This window comes from Macrobrachium rosenbergii, chromosome 23 (assembly GCF_040412425.1).
Source record: "Macrobrachium rosenbergii isolate ZJJX-2024 chromosome 23, ASM4041242v1, whole genome shotgun sequence".
Taxonomy (NCBI): domain Eukaryota; kingdom Metazoa; phylum Arthropoda; class Malacostraca; order Decapoda; family Palaemonidae; genus Macrobrachium; species Macrobrachium rosenbergii.
Window position 1 is genome coordinate 39139745 of NC_089763.1, and position 14724 is coordinate 39154468.

The following is a 14724-nucleotide window of genomic DNA, read 5'->3' on the forward strand; positions in this document are numbered from 1 at the left end:
TAATCTGCATGGCCAATTAACATCAACGAAGGCGGGACAAAAGCAAGACTGTCCGCCTAATAGGGCTGGACAATCTTTTCCAAAAATCATTGAAAAAGGTCCAGTTGAGAAGCAGTACAGCAGAGAAGGTAGCAGCGAAGCAGAGAGAAGATGGGGGGTGGGGTTGTAAGCCTCACTAATTGTGGGTTGATAGAAGAAGAAAGGCTCACATTTGTCACTCACTGTAACCTTGCATCGCAATTCATAACGTCTGAATGTTGTGTTAATGAAGTGAACGTATCCTGGAACGTAAAACTTGAAGGCCAGAACGATAAGCAAACCTCTAAAGAAAGTATCCTGAACGTTTGAACAGACATAAACGAAAGAACATAATAAATAAAGAAAACGTCGGGCAGCGAACGATCCAGAACGAAATTGTTTTGGTCGCGAAAGTGATAAAAGGCAGCCAGAAAAACAAGCATCTACTCTGCAAACGTCAACAGCAAACGATAACGACGCAGTCGAATCAGAACAGTGCGAAAAAGCTGATGAAGCCTTCAACAGTTTAAAAACAAGATTGGAAGATCCTGAACGACAGAAAATACGTGAACGTTGGAAAATAAATTGAACATTGAAAAGTGAACGTCGGCAGTGAGTGTAAATTTTTTGGTCGCGAGTATAATCTCTCTCAAAGGTACATAACATTTATGGTGATGAAGCCACAACTTTACGATTGGAAGACTCTAAAAAATTTTTTTCTGGAAATTTTTTTGAGGTTTGGTAAATAGAAATTTTTTTTACATACTATGATTTTATGATGCATTTTTTATTACTGTTGTGTATTTCGGGTATGGAATTTCATATGATTTTTGAATACCAGTGTAATGCAGAGTCCATTTGATGCATTGAGGGATGCAATTAGAAATAGCCCTTACCAATTACGACAAACAGCAGATAGACAAAGTCGAACATTAACTCAAAGAACTACTAACACAAGTAGCAATCACAGTAATATTAACCCTATTAATACATTTCAATTTAGAACAACGACACAAGCAACACGATTCTGCGGAAGAGTGGAGAGTTCAAATCCTGATAAAAGTAGATTAGACTCACACTCTGTGAACCAGTGGTTAGCGGACGCAGACAGTCGTACTCCACAAATAGAATAACAGACGAAAGAACAAAAATAAACGAAGCCTTGCTTCCGGTGAGTTCAGAAAAGGGTGATGCACGCAGAACTTTGAATTGAGTTAGATTCGACAACATAACAACACACGCCGAGTTTAAAAGAATCTGCTTATCAATCTGGGAACCAGTGAGTCAAAGTGATGCCTTATATAATATAAACAAGTTTCTCAACCATCACTACGATGGGGAATCAATAGCAAATCGAAGAAGCAACACACAAAGTGATAAAAGACTTAAGGAAAACAAACATTACAACAGGAGGCAAGGATGATTTTGGTGATACAGAAACTGATTTAGTCAGTTTGAGACGTCTTAAATTACTTGTCGTTTGGAACCATGTACAACGCACTCGGAGAAAAAGAAAAGAAGGAGTTCAAGGAAGTCAAAATTGACCCTAAAAGTGATAGCCTTACAAATTTAATAGCCATGCGACAAGAAATTCAGAAGAAAGAAATAGATTTTTCTAAGGAATTTGTAGGGGTAACAGAAACACTAAATGAAAGAAAAGGCAGAAATATCAATGAGTCCTATAGAGGAAATAACATGTACAAGAATTATTCAGGATAGGTAGGGAATAGACAAACTTCCTTTCAAAATACTGGAAGAAAGTGGAACCCAAACCAAAAGGGAAGGCAGAATACATCGAGGAATGGACAATTCCACGGTCCACCCATGAGATATCACACTAGTCAATATCCAAACATGAATAATTCAAAACCAGAGAATTATGCAGCTGAAGGGGCTAGACCAAACATAACATGTGAAAACTGCGGGTATACAAATCATTCCACTAATGAATGCAAAGAGCCTAAAATCTGTGCAGTTTGCAAAAAGATCGGACATTTAACCAAGCACTGTTAGTTCAATAATAAGGAAGCCAATAAAAAAACTGTAGAGATAAGTAACAGTCGCCCGAAAATAAATAAAGTATCCAACCAGTGACAATTAACTCCTCTACAGAGAAAAGAAAATGAACCACTTCAAGGAGATGAAAGAGAAAAAGAAGAAAATGTTACAATGGAAAATGAAGGTTCATCCGCATTTTCCTATTTACACAGCAAAGAAGTAATATTTTCCACGAAAGAGGAAAGAATAAATAGAAAGGATCTGCCTATAGTAAAAATTCCAATAAATGGAAAGACATGCACAGTACTCACTGATTCAGGTAGCACTGTAAATATAATTGATAAAATAACTTTAACTAGATATTTAGGCATTGCAGAAACTCAGATTCAGAATCAAAGTAGAGTAATAGAAGGAGTATCAGGGAAACCGATTAAAAGTCTAGGGAACGTGAACCTAGAAATTGATATAGTATCACATAAATTTATTGAAAATTTCTTAGTTTTAGAAGACAGATTATTATTTTCATTTAAATCAATGAGGAAATGTGGAATGGTATTAGATTGTAGTGAAGGCAAGATTAGCCTGAAACAAGATAGTCAGAAGAGCGTATGTTTTACGCTTGACGAAGAAACGTTTCACCCAAATCTGATCAATTTGTCTGAGACAGTTTCGACAAGCGAAATGAACGCACAAGAAAGACAGATAAATAACCAGAGCAAGCAAGATAAAATGAAAATAGATAGAAAAGAGGAATTCGCACGATCCCAGAATACAGAATTATTGAGAAGTGCACATCTCAACAATACACATATAGATAATATACACTCCAATGTCAATAACTACTCAGATATGAATAATGATGATTACCAAAACACTGAATCTCACGATTGCAGCAATGTAGTAATGAATTATGAAGGAAAAATACTAAATGAAGTGTTATTCTTAGATAAAATAAATAGATCAGAAATAAATAGTATAACAGAAGAAACCACTGGAGATGCAGAGCTTTGTTATTTTTCGGACACAAAAGAAGAAGAAATGTGTTGTGTTAGCACAGCTGGTGATAATAAAGTACAATTTATACTCAGCAGAGCAGTAACTTTGTATCCAAAATGTTTAACAAAGATATATTTGAGATCAATAGAGGGTGTAAGGGGTAAGGATATTCTACTATTGATTGAAGAATTACCAGATTTTGTCACGATGGATAACTCGCTCGTCCGTATTGTTAGGTTTTTCAGTTGTTAAATTGAAACTGCCTTGTTTAGTTTGTTAACCTGCACTCCTGTTTTGTGTGAGGAGGCGAGGTTACGTTCGTCTCTTTTTCTTCTTCTTCCTCAGCCAGGTTTTGGAAGGCAGATCGACAGGTTCTCGTGATGCAGTCGAGAACAAGCAGCAGCACTTTTTGAGGTATCACCTAGTTGTTGGTGATGGTCTTGATACGACAGGTGTGGGTCACCTGCTGATGTCAAGGAGGACGTCAACCCAGCTCCCGAGGCCAAGGTGATGACCAAACCATGGTTACCAGTTTTGAGGAGATATTATCCTTCTAGGGCAGTGAAGTGGCTGTCGCATCGTCTCTGTCGTGGTCTTTGGTGATGTCTCGGCAGTGTACGATGGTCGACTTCGAGGATCGTAGATTGGGCCTTTGGATGATTACTGTTTATGATATTTCATTTAGATATGTTGGAGGAGCAGTGTATGGCTCTTGAATAATCATTACGTTGGTTTATTTCACTGTGTGGTGTATGTTGTTCATTACCTGTTTATTTATTAGTGAGGAGCAAGAGTATGGCTCATGTTATTGTGATTTGTGACGAGCAAGTTTATGACTCGTATTATTGATTATTGGTAATGAATAAGTGTGTTTAAATGGTTATTGGTTTGTTTATTGCTGCTGTGTAACATGTTTATTTTGTTGATTTAGTTGAATCTAATTGAATTTATTGGTGATTTATGATAATGACCACTTGTCTCTGTGCTTTCCAAAACCTGGACTCAATGTAATTAATGTAAATAATTTAGGTTAATAAATTAGGTTTAAGGCACTTTAGTATTTTCTTTTGCTCCCTCCTCCTTGGGTTGTTGCAGTCCATCAGTCCATTCCAGTCCCATTTTTATTTATAGTTTATGAATCTGGTGGTCACGTAGAAAAGTGACCATGACAATAAGAATGGTGGTAATTGCGAAGTTTATGTACAAAACTATTCAGACAACAGACTAACCTTATACGCAAGCATTATCTTTTGCATAGGAATTCCCATTAACAATCCTTTACTAGCCGTAGAAGAAAAAGCATTTTTCTCTATTACTGGCCAAAAATCTCAAATAAGTTCAGAAGTAAACTAAACAGATTTTCCAGAAAACAGACACAAGTTAATTCAGGTGTTAGTAAAATACAGAGATGTAATAGCTACAGAAGGAGATAAACTAGGAAGAACGAATGTTCTAAGCATAGAATTTTGTTAGACGATGGAGCCAAGCCATTTTTTATTCCTAATTACAGATTACCAATAAGCCAGAGACCCATAGTTGACAAGCTGATAGAGGAAATGAAAGATGGAGTGGTAATTCCTTCTAAGTCAAAATAGAATTCCCCATTGTTACTTGTTCCAAAGAAAGATGGTAGTTGGAGACTTGTAAAAGATTACAGGAAGTTAAATTCCAACACAATTCCGGATAGAATGCCGGTGCCAGTAATCCAAGACATGTTAGCTCAATTAGGAGGGACCAAAATATTTTCATCCTTAGATTTGCTTTGTGGATATTGGCAAGTGCCTCTAGATGAAGAATCGGAACCATTCACAGCCTTCAGCACACACAAAGAACGTTTACAGTACGAAGTAATGCCATTTGGACTAACATCAGCCCCATTGACATTTGTCAGATCAATGCTACAAATTCTAGGGGACATAGAGAATGTTGCAGTATACTTAGACGATGTAATAATTTTTAGCAAAGACTTAGAAAGTCACCTCAGAACATTAGAAGTGGTCCTAGAGAGATTAAAAATTGCAGGACTAGAAATAAAATTAAAGGAATGTCTATTTCTGATGAAATTCTTAGAATACTTGGGTCATGTAATTAGTGAAGATGGACTGCGCATGCATGCAGGTAAAATAAAGACAACAATTTATTACCCAGCTCCCACTAATTTGAAAGCATTAAGATTGTTCCTAGGTATGGTAGGTTATTATAGACCTTTCATAAAGGGTTTTGCTACTATAGCCAAACTTTTGACAGAATTAACCAAGAAAGACGTTAGATGCGATGGCGTCATTCGTCTTGCATGAAGTCTTGAATATGCGTGAAAATATTTTTGCTTTCGTTTTAATTGAAATGAAAGAACAAGTGTAGGTAGATAAGTGTAGCTAGTCCGCTGGTATAGTGGTTAGTGTTGTGGCATGCCGCTCAGATGTCGCAGGTTCGCGTCTCCCCAGGGTGATGAAAAATCACTGGCTCTGTATCATGATCAGTTACTGCTGCAGCGTGGGGTCCGAGGTGGGAGGTTGAAACCGACGTGCTTTGGAAGCTTGGATTTCAAGTCAATGGCCCCTTTGGTGTGCTTGTTCCATGTGAATAGGTTTCATCTACTGAAATCATGAAATAATAATTGCTACAGCAAAGCTGAACCTCTATTCCATGTCATAAGCACATCGAGATAAGAATACATCTGTTATCTATAATAAAGAAAATTTATTCTCCCAGCGGTTGATGTTATTATAGACTCATTCACAAGCAAGCGAGAACTGAAAAAGACATTATAATGAGCTCTTCGTTGGGTGAGTCGGTAGAGCTGCGGACTGTCACTCGATGGGCCGGAGTTCAATTCCCCGGCCGGCTGATGAAGAGTTAGAGGAATTTAATTCATTTCTCGCTATAATGCGGTTCGGATTCCACAATAAACTGTAGGTCCCGTTGCTAAGTAACCAGTTGGTTCTTAGCCACGTAAAATAATATAAGTCTAATCCTTCGGGCCAGCCCTAGGAGAGCTGTTAATCAGCTCAGTGGTCTGGTAAAACTAAGGTATACTTAACTTAACTTTGTTTTTTAATCAGTCGCGACACCTTGATCTTCACCCACTGGCAATAAAGTGACTCTGAAAAGCAATACTGTGTTTGGATCATTAATTGAACCATCTTCATCTTCAGACGTGTGGCGTAAAGGTAGACAAAAAAAAAAAAAAATCGTCTCTAATTTACTTAAGTTACATATTTGCTTGTATGAACCTCCTTGTAACGGAGAGTAATCTGTCTTCATCAACTGGTATGAAGATAGCATGCATCAAGAAGCGACAGACAGAACAGTGATAAAAGTGTTAGGCTATCTACATTTACTAGGTCACTTGATAAAGTAGGTCATGTCAACAAGGGGTTTTCATGTGAATTGCATATAATATTTTTCTTAATAATAATAATAATAATAATAATAATAATAATAATAATAATAATACAGCAGTTCACGCATAAATGTGGCACTGACCATTTTCCTGTTTTTTATTTGGTGCGACACACTCACAAATTTGTATATACTCCTTCTGCGAGTAACATCGCGGCACGTAACGTCGCCAGGGTCGGGACTTGACGTCGTCCAGCCCGGAGTTGGCCCTTATATAATGAGCACCATACTCTTTGGAAGTTTGAATTTCGTCAGTGACCCCTGTGGGCTTGTTCCATTTGAACAGAGTTCCTCTTCTGATAATAATAATAATAATAATAATAATAATAATAATAATAATAATAATTATTATTATTATTATTATTATTATTATTATTATTATTATTATTATTATTATTATTCATTGGTTTCATGTTATCTCGTCACTAGCTGTCAGCTGATTTCAAATGATAACATTGATAGGTAATGCAACGCTATGCAACTTTAACATGAAAATAGGATTGCGTAACGTCCATTGATTTGCTTTATATGCGCAGAACATTAAATAAAATGTATGGACCACGAACTAATAAATAATTGCAAAATAAAACGAAAAATATGAGCCCATAATCAAGCCATAAAATCAAAACATTATCTTATTTACACGTTTTTGTGGCGTCACAGGGCTGGCTACATCAACTTATGATCTAGTTGATAATTCGCTGATTGAGGTCTCTTTGTGGATAATAACAGATATAGTCAAAAACAATAAATGAATAAATAATGAAAAAGAAAGAAGGAAGAATAAGTCCAGTGACGTCACAGAACAGCCTACATCAAAATTAGTCTTGATGACAGTTCACTGATTGAGATCTCTTTGTGAAGTTTAACACACAAATTGCAAGTAAACAAATAACTAAAGAAAGAAAGACATTTGATATATGAGCACAAATTACTTTAAAAAGAAAAGGTATTGACAAATTACTTTTAAAAAGAAAAGGTATTGAGTCTCAGTTCTGGTACAGAATTAAAGCCACTCTTACGTCATCCATCATCTGCGTTGTCCGAGGAGAGGTTTCTTTATCAGTGTTCATATGAATGTTTATTTAGGTTGAAGGTTTTCGAGTACTGCATGACTTTTGTACATGGAGAAAAAAGCGAAACGGAAATACCTTAGCAGAGAGAGAGAGAGAGAGAGAGAGAGAGAGAGAGAGAGAGTGAACTGGAAAGAAGAAAAGAAGAGAAATTAGTGAACTGGAAAGAAGAAAAGAAGAGAAATTAACTATTTTTGAGCAATGTAAAGGAAAAATAAATAGAGATTCCAGTTTAGGGGAGAGAGAGAGAGAGAGAGAGAGAGAGAGAGAGAGATAAAATCACAACTCAAGCAAAAGATCTGAGCGAACGAGAAACAGGCGGTCAGAAACTCAGACACAGAAAAAATCCAATGTCTGAAGTCTGTTTTCGAGCCTTTGAATTCAAAGCTAAAAAATCACTATCAGCAACTGAAGTAATTTCTGTGTAATTCCTTGACGCCACGGCTAATCTTCGATGTAATTTCCTGCCGCCGTAATGGAAAAATAATCTTTTTCATATCGTCATCAAATCAAGTTATCGCGCACTTACTGGTAAGTGCCTGAATTACTTCCGGTACCGATGAACACAAGCAATTATTTATGTCTCATGTTTTCCTTAAGGAGCAGGATGAGAGGTGTGACTCAGTGTCCTTATCTGAGCCCCGCCTGGAGGATTGATTGAATGATTATGAAAAGTAACTGGCGTAACAGACCTAATGGTCATCTAAACCGACGCCTAAAGAATGATAAACAATAAGACTGTATAGGACGCAATCCCGAAATGGCGTCAGAAAAACAAAGGTCATTGACGCATCCAAAAGCATAAAAACTACATTAGTTAAAACATGAGTTGTTTTGATTTTGTTATTTTTGTTCATCGATAGGAAAGATAATGATTTTTTGACTTACTACGTTTTATCATCAACAAAATTTGTTTAATGTCGACATCAGTTAAGGTAATCCTACTTTACCTAAGAAGAAGTAACAACGAAAATATTAAACATTAAAAAAATGCCTTGGCTAATTCCTGTTTTTTTTGTAGCTAGTCAAATATATAAACCAGTTGCAGAAAGAAAGGCGATTAATGCATTAAATTCTATTGTAAGATTGTGGGAACTGGCGTTAAATAGTAACGTGAATTAAAACTATCTATATCCATTTCTCTGACATCATCTTGTGTAACATAATAATAATAATAATAATAATAATAATAATAATAATTAACGTGCATACAGACATAACAGTTAAAATATATACAATGCATATGCTACTCCGTGTATATATATTTTTATATATATATGTGCGTGTTTGTGTGTGTGTATAATATATATATATATATATATATATATATATATATATATATATATATACATAGAGTGTGTGTGTAGTATATGCATTGTATATTTGTTAACTGTTAAGTCTATATGCATTAGGTGACATCATCTTGTGTAACATAATATATATATATATATATATATATATATATATATATATATATACATATATATATATATATATATACATATACTGTATATATACATATATATATATATATATATATATATATATATATATATATATATATATATATATATATATATATATATATATATACATATATACTGTATATATTAACTATATATACTATATATCGAAAATAATGATTAAAAAGCCACAATAATATATATAAATTGTATATTTTAAGACATAAAAATATACAAGAAAGGGGATAAAAACTTTTCAGTAAAAAAATATACAATTTATCAATTATATTATTGAATCATTATACTGATAAACTATATATATATATATATATATATATATATATATATATATATATATATATATATATATATATATATATACTTCCTTTCAGTAAAAGAAGATAAACTACCGCTAAACTGACGATAATAAGCAGGCTCTTTAGATCGTTCTGGAAACAGCGTACTTTGAAATACCAACTTTTGCAATCAAGAAAACAGCATCTGGCAACGACGCCGCCTGTCACAGAATGGTACGATAATTACCAAAAATTGGGGCAACTTGATGACATGAATGAACATGGAGAATTTGTGATGGTGTAATAAACCACGTCATGAATATTATTATGCAAGAGAGAGTAAATCAGGAAACTAAATAAAAAAGAAGTACGTGGGAATAAGTACGTCGAAATTGCAGCGTTAGATATCAGTTATTGGTATTTTGTTTATTTATTTGAAATCTGCTGAGCGCGGTCCATTAGTCTAATAAGCCTTTGTTGGAGTGACACAGGAAAAGGTCTTTAATGATGATGTCGACAAGGAGAGGCAATGAGAGGAAGAAGAGGAAAACGAAGACAGAGAGAAGAGGGGAAAATTGAAAATAAGAGAAGGAAGCACGCCAAGAATAACTTTAAAGGAGAAAAGATTTGAAAAAGATTAAAACGAAAATTAAACAAGAGGAGAAAGTGGACGAAGATGGTGAGAAAAAGTGGATAATATAACAGACAATAAAATGAAAGAGAAAAGCAAGAAGAAAACTCGAAAGAGGAATAACGAAGAAGAAGAGTTCTATTCCAAGAATGAAAGAGGAGAGGGTTCAAGCTGACCCGATTAGATTACAGTAACAAGTTATTGTCTCTGTGACGCACGGGACGACACAAGCTGTTCCCTGATTATTATTATTATTATTATTATTATTATTATTATTATTATACCAGACCATAGAGTAACAGTTTGTCTTGAACGGGATGTGAAAATTGGAGCAAGGTACTGTATTATTATTATTATTATTATTATTATTATTATTATTATTATTATTATTATTATTATTATTATTATCACCCGGACCACAGAGTCAGTTATTCTTAAATGAGGAGTGAAAATTGGAGCAAAGTAAAGTTAAAGAAGTTGGACACCTAAGTAAGGGAGAAATTAGAGGATGGATGACAAGTTAAAAGACAGGAGCCATGCAGCTGAGGGCGGATGGATTATACAGAAGAACTTGTAGGACTGGTTATACAGTGTACCACATCAGGCTCACAGTAGGGGTAGGTGGCAACCCCTCCCGAGGTACTTACCGTCAAGAGCAAAGGGAATTTGAGGAAGAGATACAGACATATTGCAAACGGAACTTCAGACTTAAAATACTGTTTGTGTGTATATGTGAGAGAGAGAGAGAGAGAGAGAGAGAGAGAGAGAGAGAGAGAGAGAGAGAGCGGAAATTGGTTACTGATAAGAATTTATCGGAGCAGATTCTACTGTAAGTGGCAAGAGGAAGCCGTTGAGCTTGCCTTTCCGTTATCGGCAAATGGTAAGGTATGATTCATGCGAGTGTATTTGAAGAGCTCATCTATAAATGCGCTCGAGTCCGCCTGAATGACATCAGAAAGGAGATTTGAGGCCCTAAGAAACCATCGTTTAATTACTCTGGATTTGTTCGTGTTTTCGTCTTAGGACGCGTGAGCCGGTGTGTTAATTGACAGTGAGGTGATTTGAACACAGTAAACTTGAGAGAGAGAGGATATCTTTGCTGATACACGATGAAGCTGACTGCTGCTGACGTAAGTAGATATTAATATTTGGTCTAAAAATAGCACTGTTATTAGTACTGTGGCCTGAAGTACAACAAGTAATTAAAGTGCACACGCCCATACACACACACACACACCACACACGCAAGCACACAAACACACACATACACGTGCGTGTTGAAGTGAAAGTTGGCGTGAGCACTTGTCTGTGGCGCCTGTTTGTTTATTAGTGACAGAAAATGAGCAAAATAATGAAGATATGTCCAGACGTAGAAGTGAAATTGAACGAGGCCTGCTCATAACCTTAGGCCTATATAGGTTGGATTACAGAATGGATTATAGAATTTTGGCCAAAGGCCAACCGCTGGGACCTATGATTTCATTCAGCGCTGAAAGGAAAATTGAGAATAGAAAGGTCTGAAACGTGTAACAGAAGGGAAACCTCGCAGTTGCACTATGAAACAATTGTTAGGAGAGGGTGGAAAGTAAGATGGAAGAAAGTGAACATGATCGTTGGTACAGTACAGTCAAAGGAATGAAAGGGGCTGCAGCTAGGGGCATAGGCCTATATAAATACGTATACTCTTCATGTTCATAAAAACAGTGGGCTAGGAAACAAGAGGAATGTCAGGAGGGGAAAAAGGGAAATAGGAGCTTGTCCTCTGCCTCTCATCTGTCTGACAAGGGTTAGAGATACCGCCAGCAGAATCACCTTAGTCTATATCCATTTGTAATATTTTTATAGACATCTTTCTAATTACTATCCATATACATGTCACAATAGGTAACACTACCTCTTGATTTCTCTTTACATTCTTGGATTTGCCTTCCGCTGATTGCTTTGAATTCCAAGAGGAAGCTGATGGTGGAGTGAGTTAGCATTTTTTGAAGGGTACAAACTAGCATGGATTCGAATCCTGGAAAGGAAAGACAGCTTCATAATTTTCTTCCTAAAATATTAGAGATCCGAAAAGCTAGATGTTCAGTGTGTATAGCCGCTGTATTTTCATACACTTGGGGAATTATCAGTAAATTCCATACGCACATACACGCAACAAATAAGCCATCACTTAAATCTTTGATACTGTTTTCATCATATAAGGAAAATTCCGTCACTAGACATAAATTCTTAGCATTTATTCAACAAATTCTAAGAATTTACTCAATAATTCTTTTAATTTACTATATCAATTATTTGAATTTGATCAACCCAAGAGGCGAAATAGTCATCATTATGTATGAATGCTTCGAATGTACTCATTTCAGGATTGAAAGTAAATATTTCTGAAAAATAAATTCTTTGGATTTATAAAAAAAAAAGTTTTCGAATGTATTCAACAAATTCTTTAGATTTATTCAACAAAATCTTTGAATTTATTCGATAAATTTTCTGAATTTATTTATCCCAAAAGTGCAAGAAGCATCACATTGAATAAATTCTTCGAATGTATCCATCAAGACTAAAGATAAACAACCCTAGAAAATAAATTCCTTGGATTTATTCATCGCTCTCTCTTTCTAGCGCTGCGCCCTGTTGTTCATCCAAATGTTGGCCTTCGCAGGACTCCTGGTTGGCCTGATAATGTGGTCGAACAAAGGATACTCGTTGTCTTCCTTGGTCTTTGTAGTCTCCGGAGGTGAGGAGAATTATTATTATTATTATTATTATTATTATTATTATTATTATTAATTATGAACCGATAAATGAACCGATAGGAAGAGAAACAAGTCTCGAGTCAATCAAAACAATTTGCAAAACAAGATATTATTATTATTATTATTATTATTATTATTATTATTATTATTATTATTATTATTATTATTATTATAAATGAACGGACAGAGAAGAAAAACAAGCTTAGGAGTTCATCAATTTGCAAAACAATCTAGCACGAGATGAAGTGTTATTATTATTATTATTATTATTATTATTATTATTATTATTATTATTATTATTATTATTATTATTATTATTATAAATGAACGGACAGAGAAAAAAACAAGTCTTAGAGTCCATCAATTTGCAAAACAATCTAGCACTGATGCAGTGTTATTATTATTATTATTATTATTATTATTATTATTATTATTATTATTATTATTATTATTATTATTATTATTATTATTAGATGAACGGATTCATCAATTTGCAAAACAGTCTAGAGAGATGAAGTGTTAAGCTTAGGAGTTCATCAATTTTATTAAAATTATTAATTATTAATAAATGAACGGACAGAGAAAAAAAACAAGCTTAGGAGTTAATCAGTTTGCAAAAAAATCTATTATTGAAGTGTTATCATTATTATTATTATTATTATTATTATTATTATTATTATTATTATTATTATAAATGAACGGATAGAGAAGAGAAACAAACTTCGGAGTCCATTAACTTGCAAGACAATCCTTCACGAGACTAGAGAGTCCATAGGTGAAAAAAAAAATTATGGAATAAATAAATAACAGAATAGACACCACAAATAAATAGGTAAACGAACACGTACAAGCTTAAACACTCGTAAGAGTCAGACACACCAAGGCTTAGAATAATCGACGAGGAGAGAAACAAACAAACAAAATGTATTTGGATATGAGAACGATCTAAAAGTGTCCCTTTCAAGAATGAATGACACCAACAGTGACACAAGACAACTGGTCTAATACTTGAAGCTGTAGATTTGTAGCTCCTGCTTCTTTTGTAGAACAATTGAATAAGCAACCCACTTGTTACCTATTATCCTGCTCAGGCACGAAGAACTGGACTGGCTCGCCTTTTGAAAGAGAGAAGCTTATAGAATCCCGTGGAAAACGTGAGCTTGGCGATAACGAGGGTAGGCCTAAGGATAACAGATAACCATTTTTGCGTTGCATCATTGTATTACAATTTTAACATACTTTCAGCATGAATGTTTAGATTATCAGAGAACAAGGCCGTTATATTAAGTTCTTGCAGGGTCGTTTGGCTAGCAACTTCATTCCTTAAACCAATATTTTGAAGCTGCTTTGAGCGGTAATGTTCAAAATGAGTGTTGAGAAGTCAGCACAAAGACGTAGAGAGAGAGAGAGAGAGAGAGAGAGAGAGAGATGCAAGTATTAGGTCAAGTAAAACTGCAGCGATGATTTATCTCTGAAAACTGTCCTGACACTACAACAGCTGATAAGGTCACGTTTTACCGTGGCCAAGGGTTATACGAGCCTCGTCCCCCACTAATTGCTAAACAGAATCTCTGTAGATAAGATTGATGCCTTCGTGATGATCGGGATTTCCTTGATAACAAATATACGAGAATTTCTCAGTATGGTAATTATTTCCATACTATAGTGCAACACCTATTGTAAATGGACTCTCTCTCTCTCTCTCTCTCCCTCTCTCTCTCTCTCTCTCTCTCTCTATTTTTATTTCATTCTCTTAATTACTTTCCGCACTGGTTTCGACAATATGTTGCAAATGAGAAAGAAAATCTCTTCTTATTATTTTTGTTTTATTCATTTGATTTGACAAACTTTGTTGCAAATTTCGCTAGTTCTAATTTTCCTGAAGATTCAGTTCAAGTGGCATTACCTTTTCATACCAATATTCTTCTAAAATAACATGCAATAGCAGGGTTTCTATTAATTGTAATTTTTTACTTAATATTGTTTAATTGTTTCAACAGCATTTTGAAAATTACATGGGAATGTATTTTCTTTATTTTCATTATATTGCAATTCACATTTCTGCTTGAATTATTTCCTTCAGATGCTTTG

General features: G+C 34.8%; 1 protein-coding gene across 1 annotated transcript in view; it reads left to right on the plus strand.

The window, feature by feature from the left end:
- The first annotated feature begins 10787 nt into the window (after positions 1–10787).
- Positions 10788–14724, plus strand: part of LOC136851524 (uncharacterized) — a 5669-nt gene continuing 1732 nt past the window's right edge. Inside the window, exons 1-2 of the mRNA XM_067125755.1 lie at positions 10788–11007; positions 12500–12614. Of these exons, the coding sequence (XP_066981856.1) occupies positions 10987–11007; positions 12500–12614 (136 nt within the window). The 5' untranslated portion in view covers positions 10788–10986. The remainder of the gene's footprint in view (positions 11008–12499; positions 12615–14724) is intronic.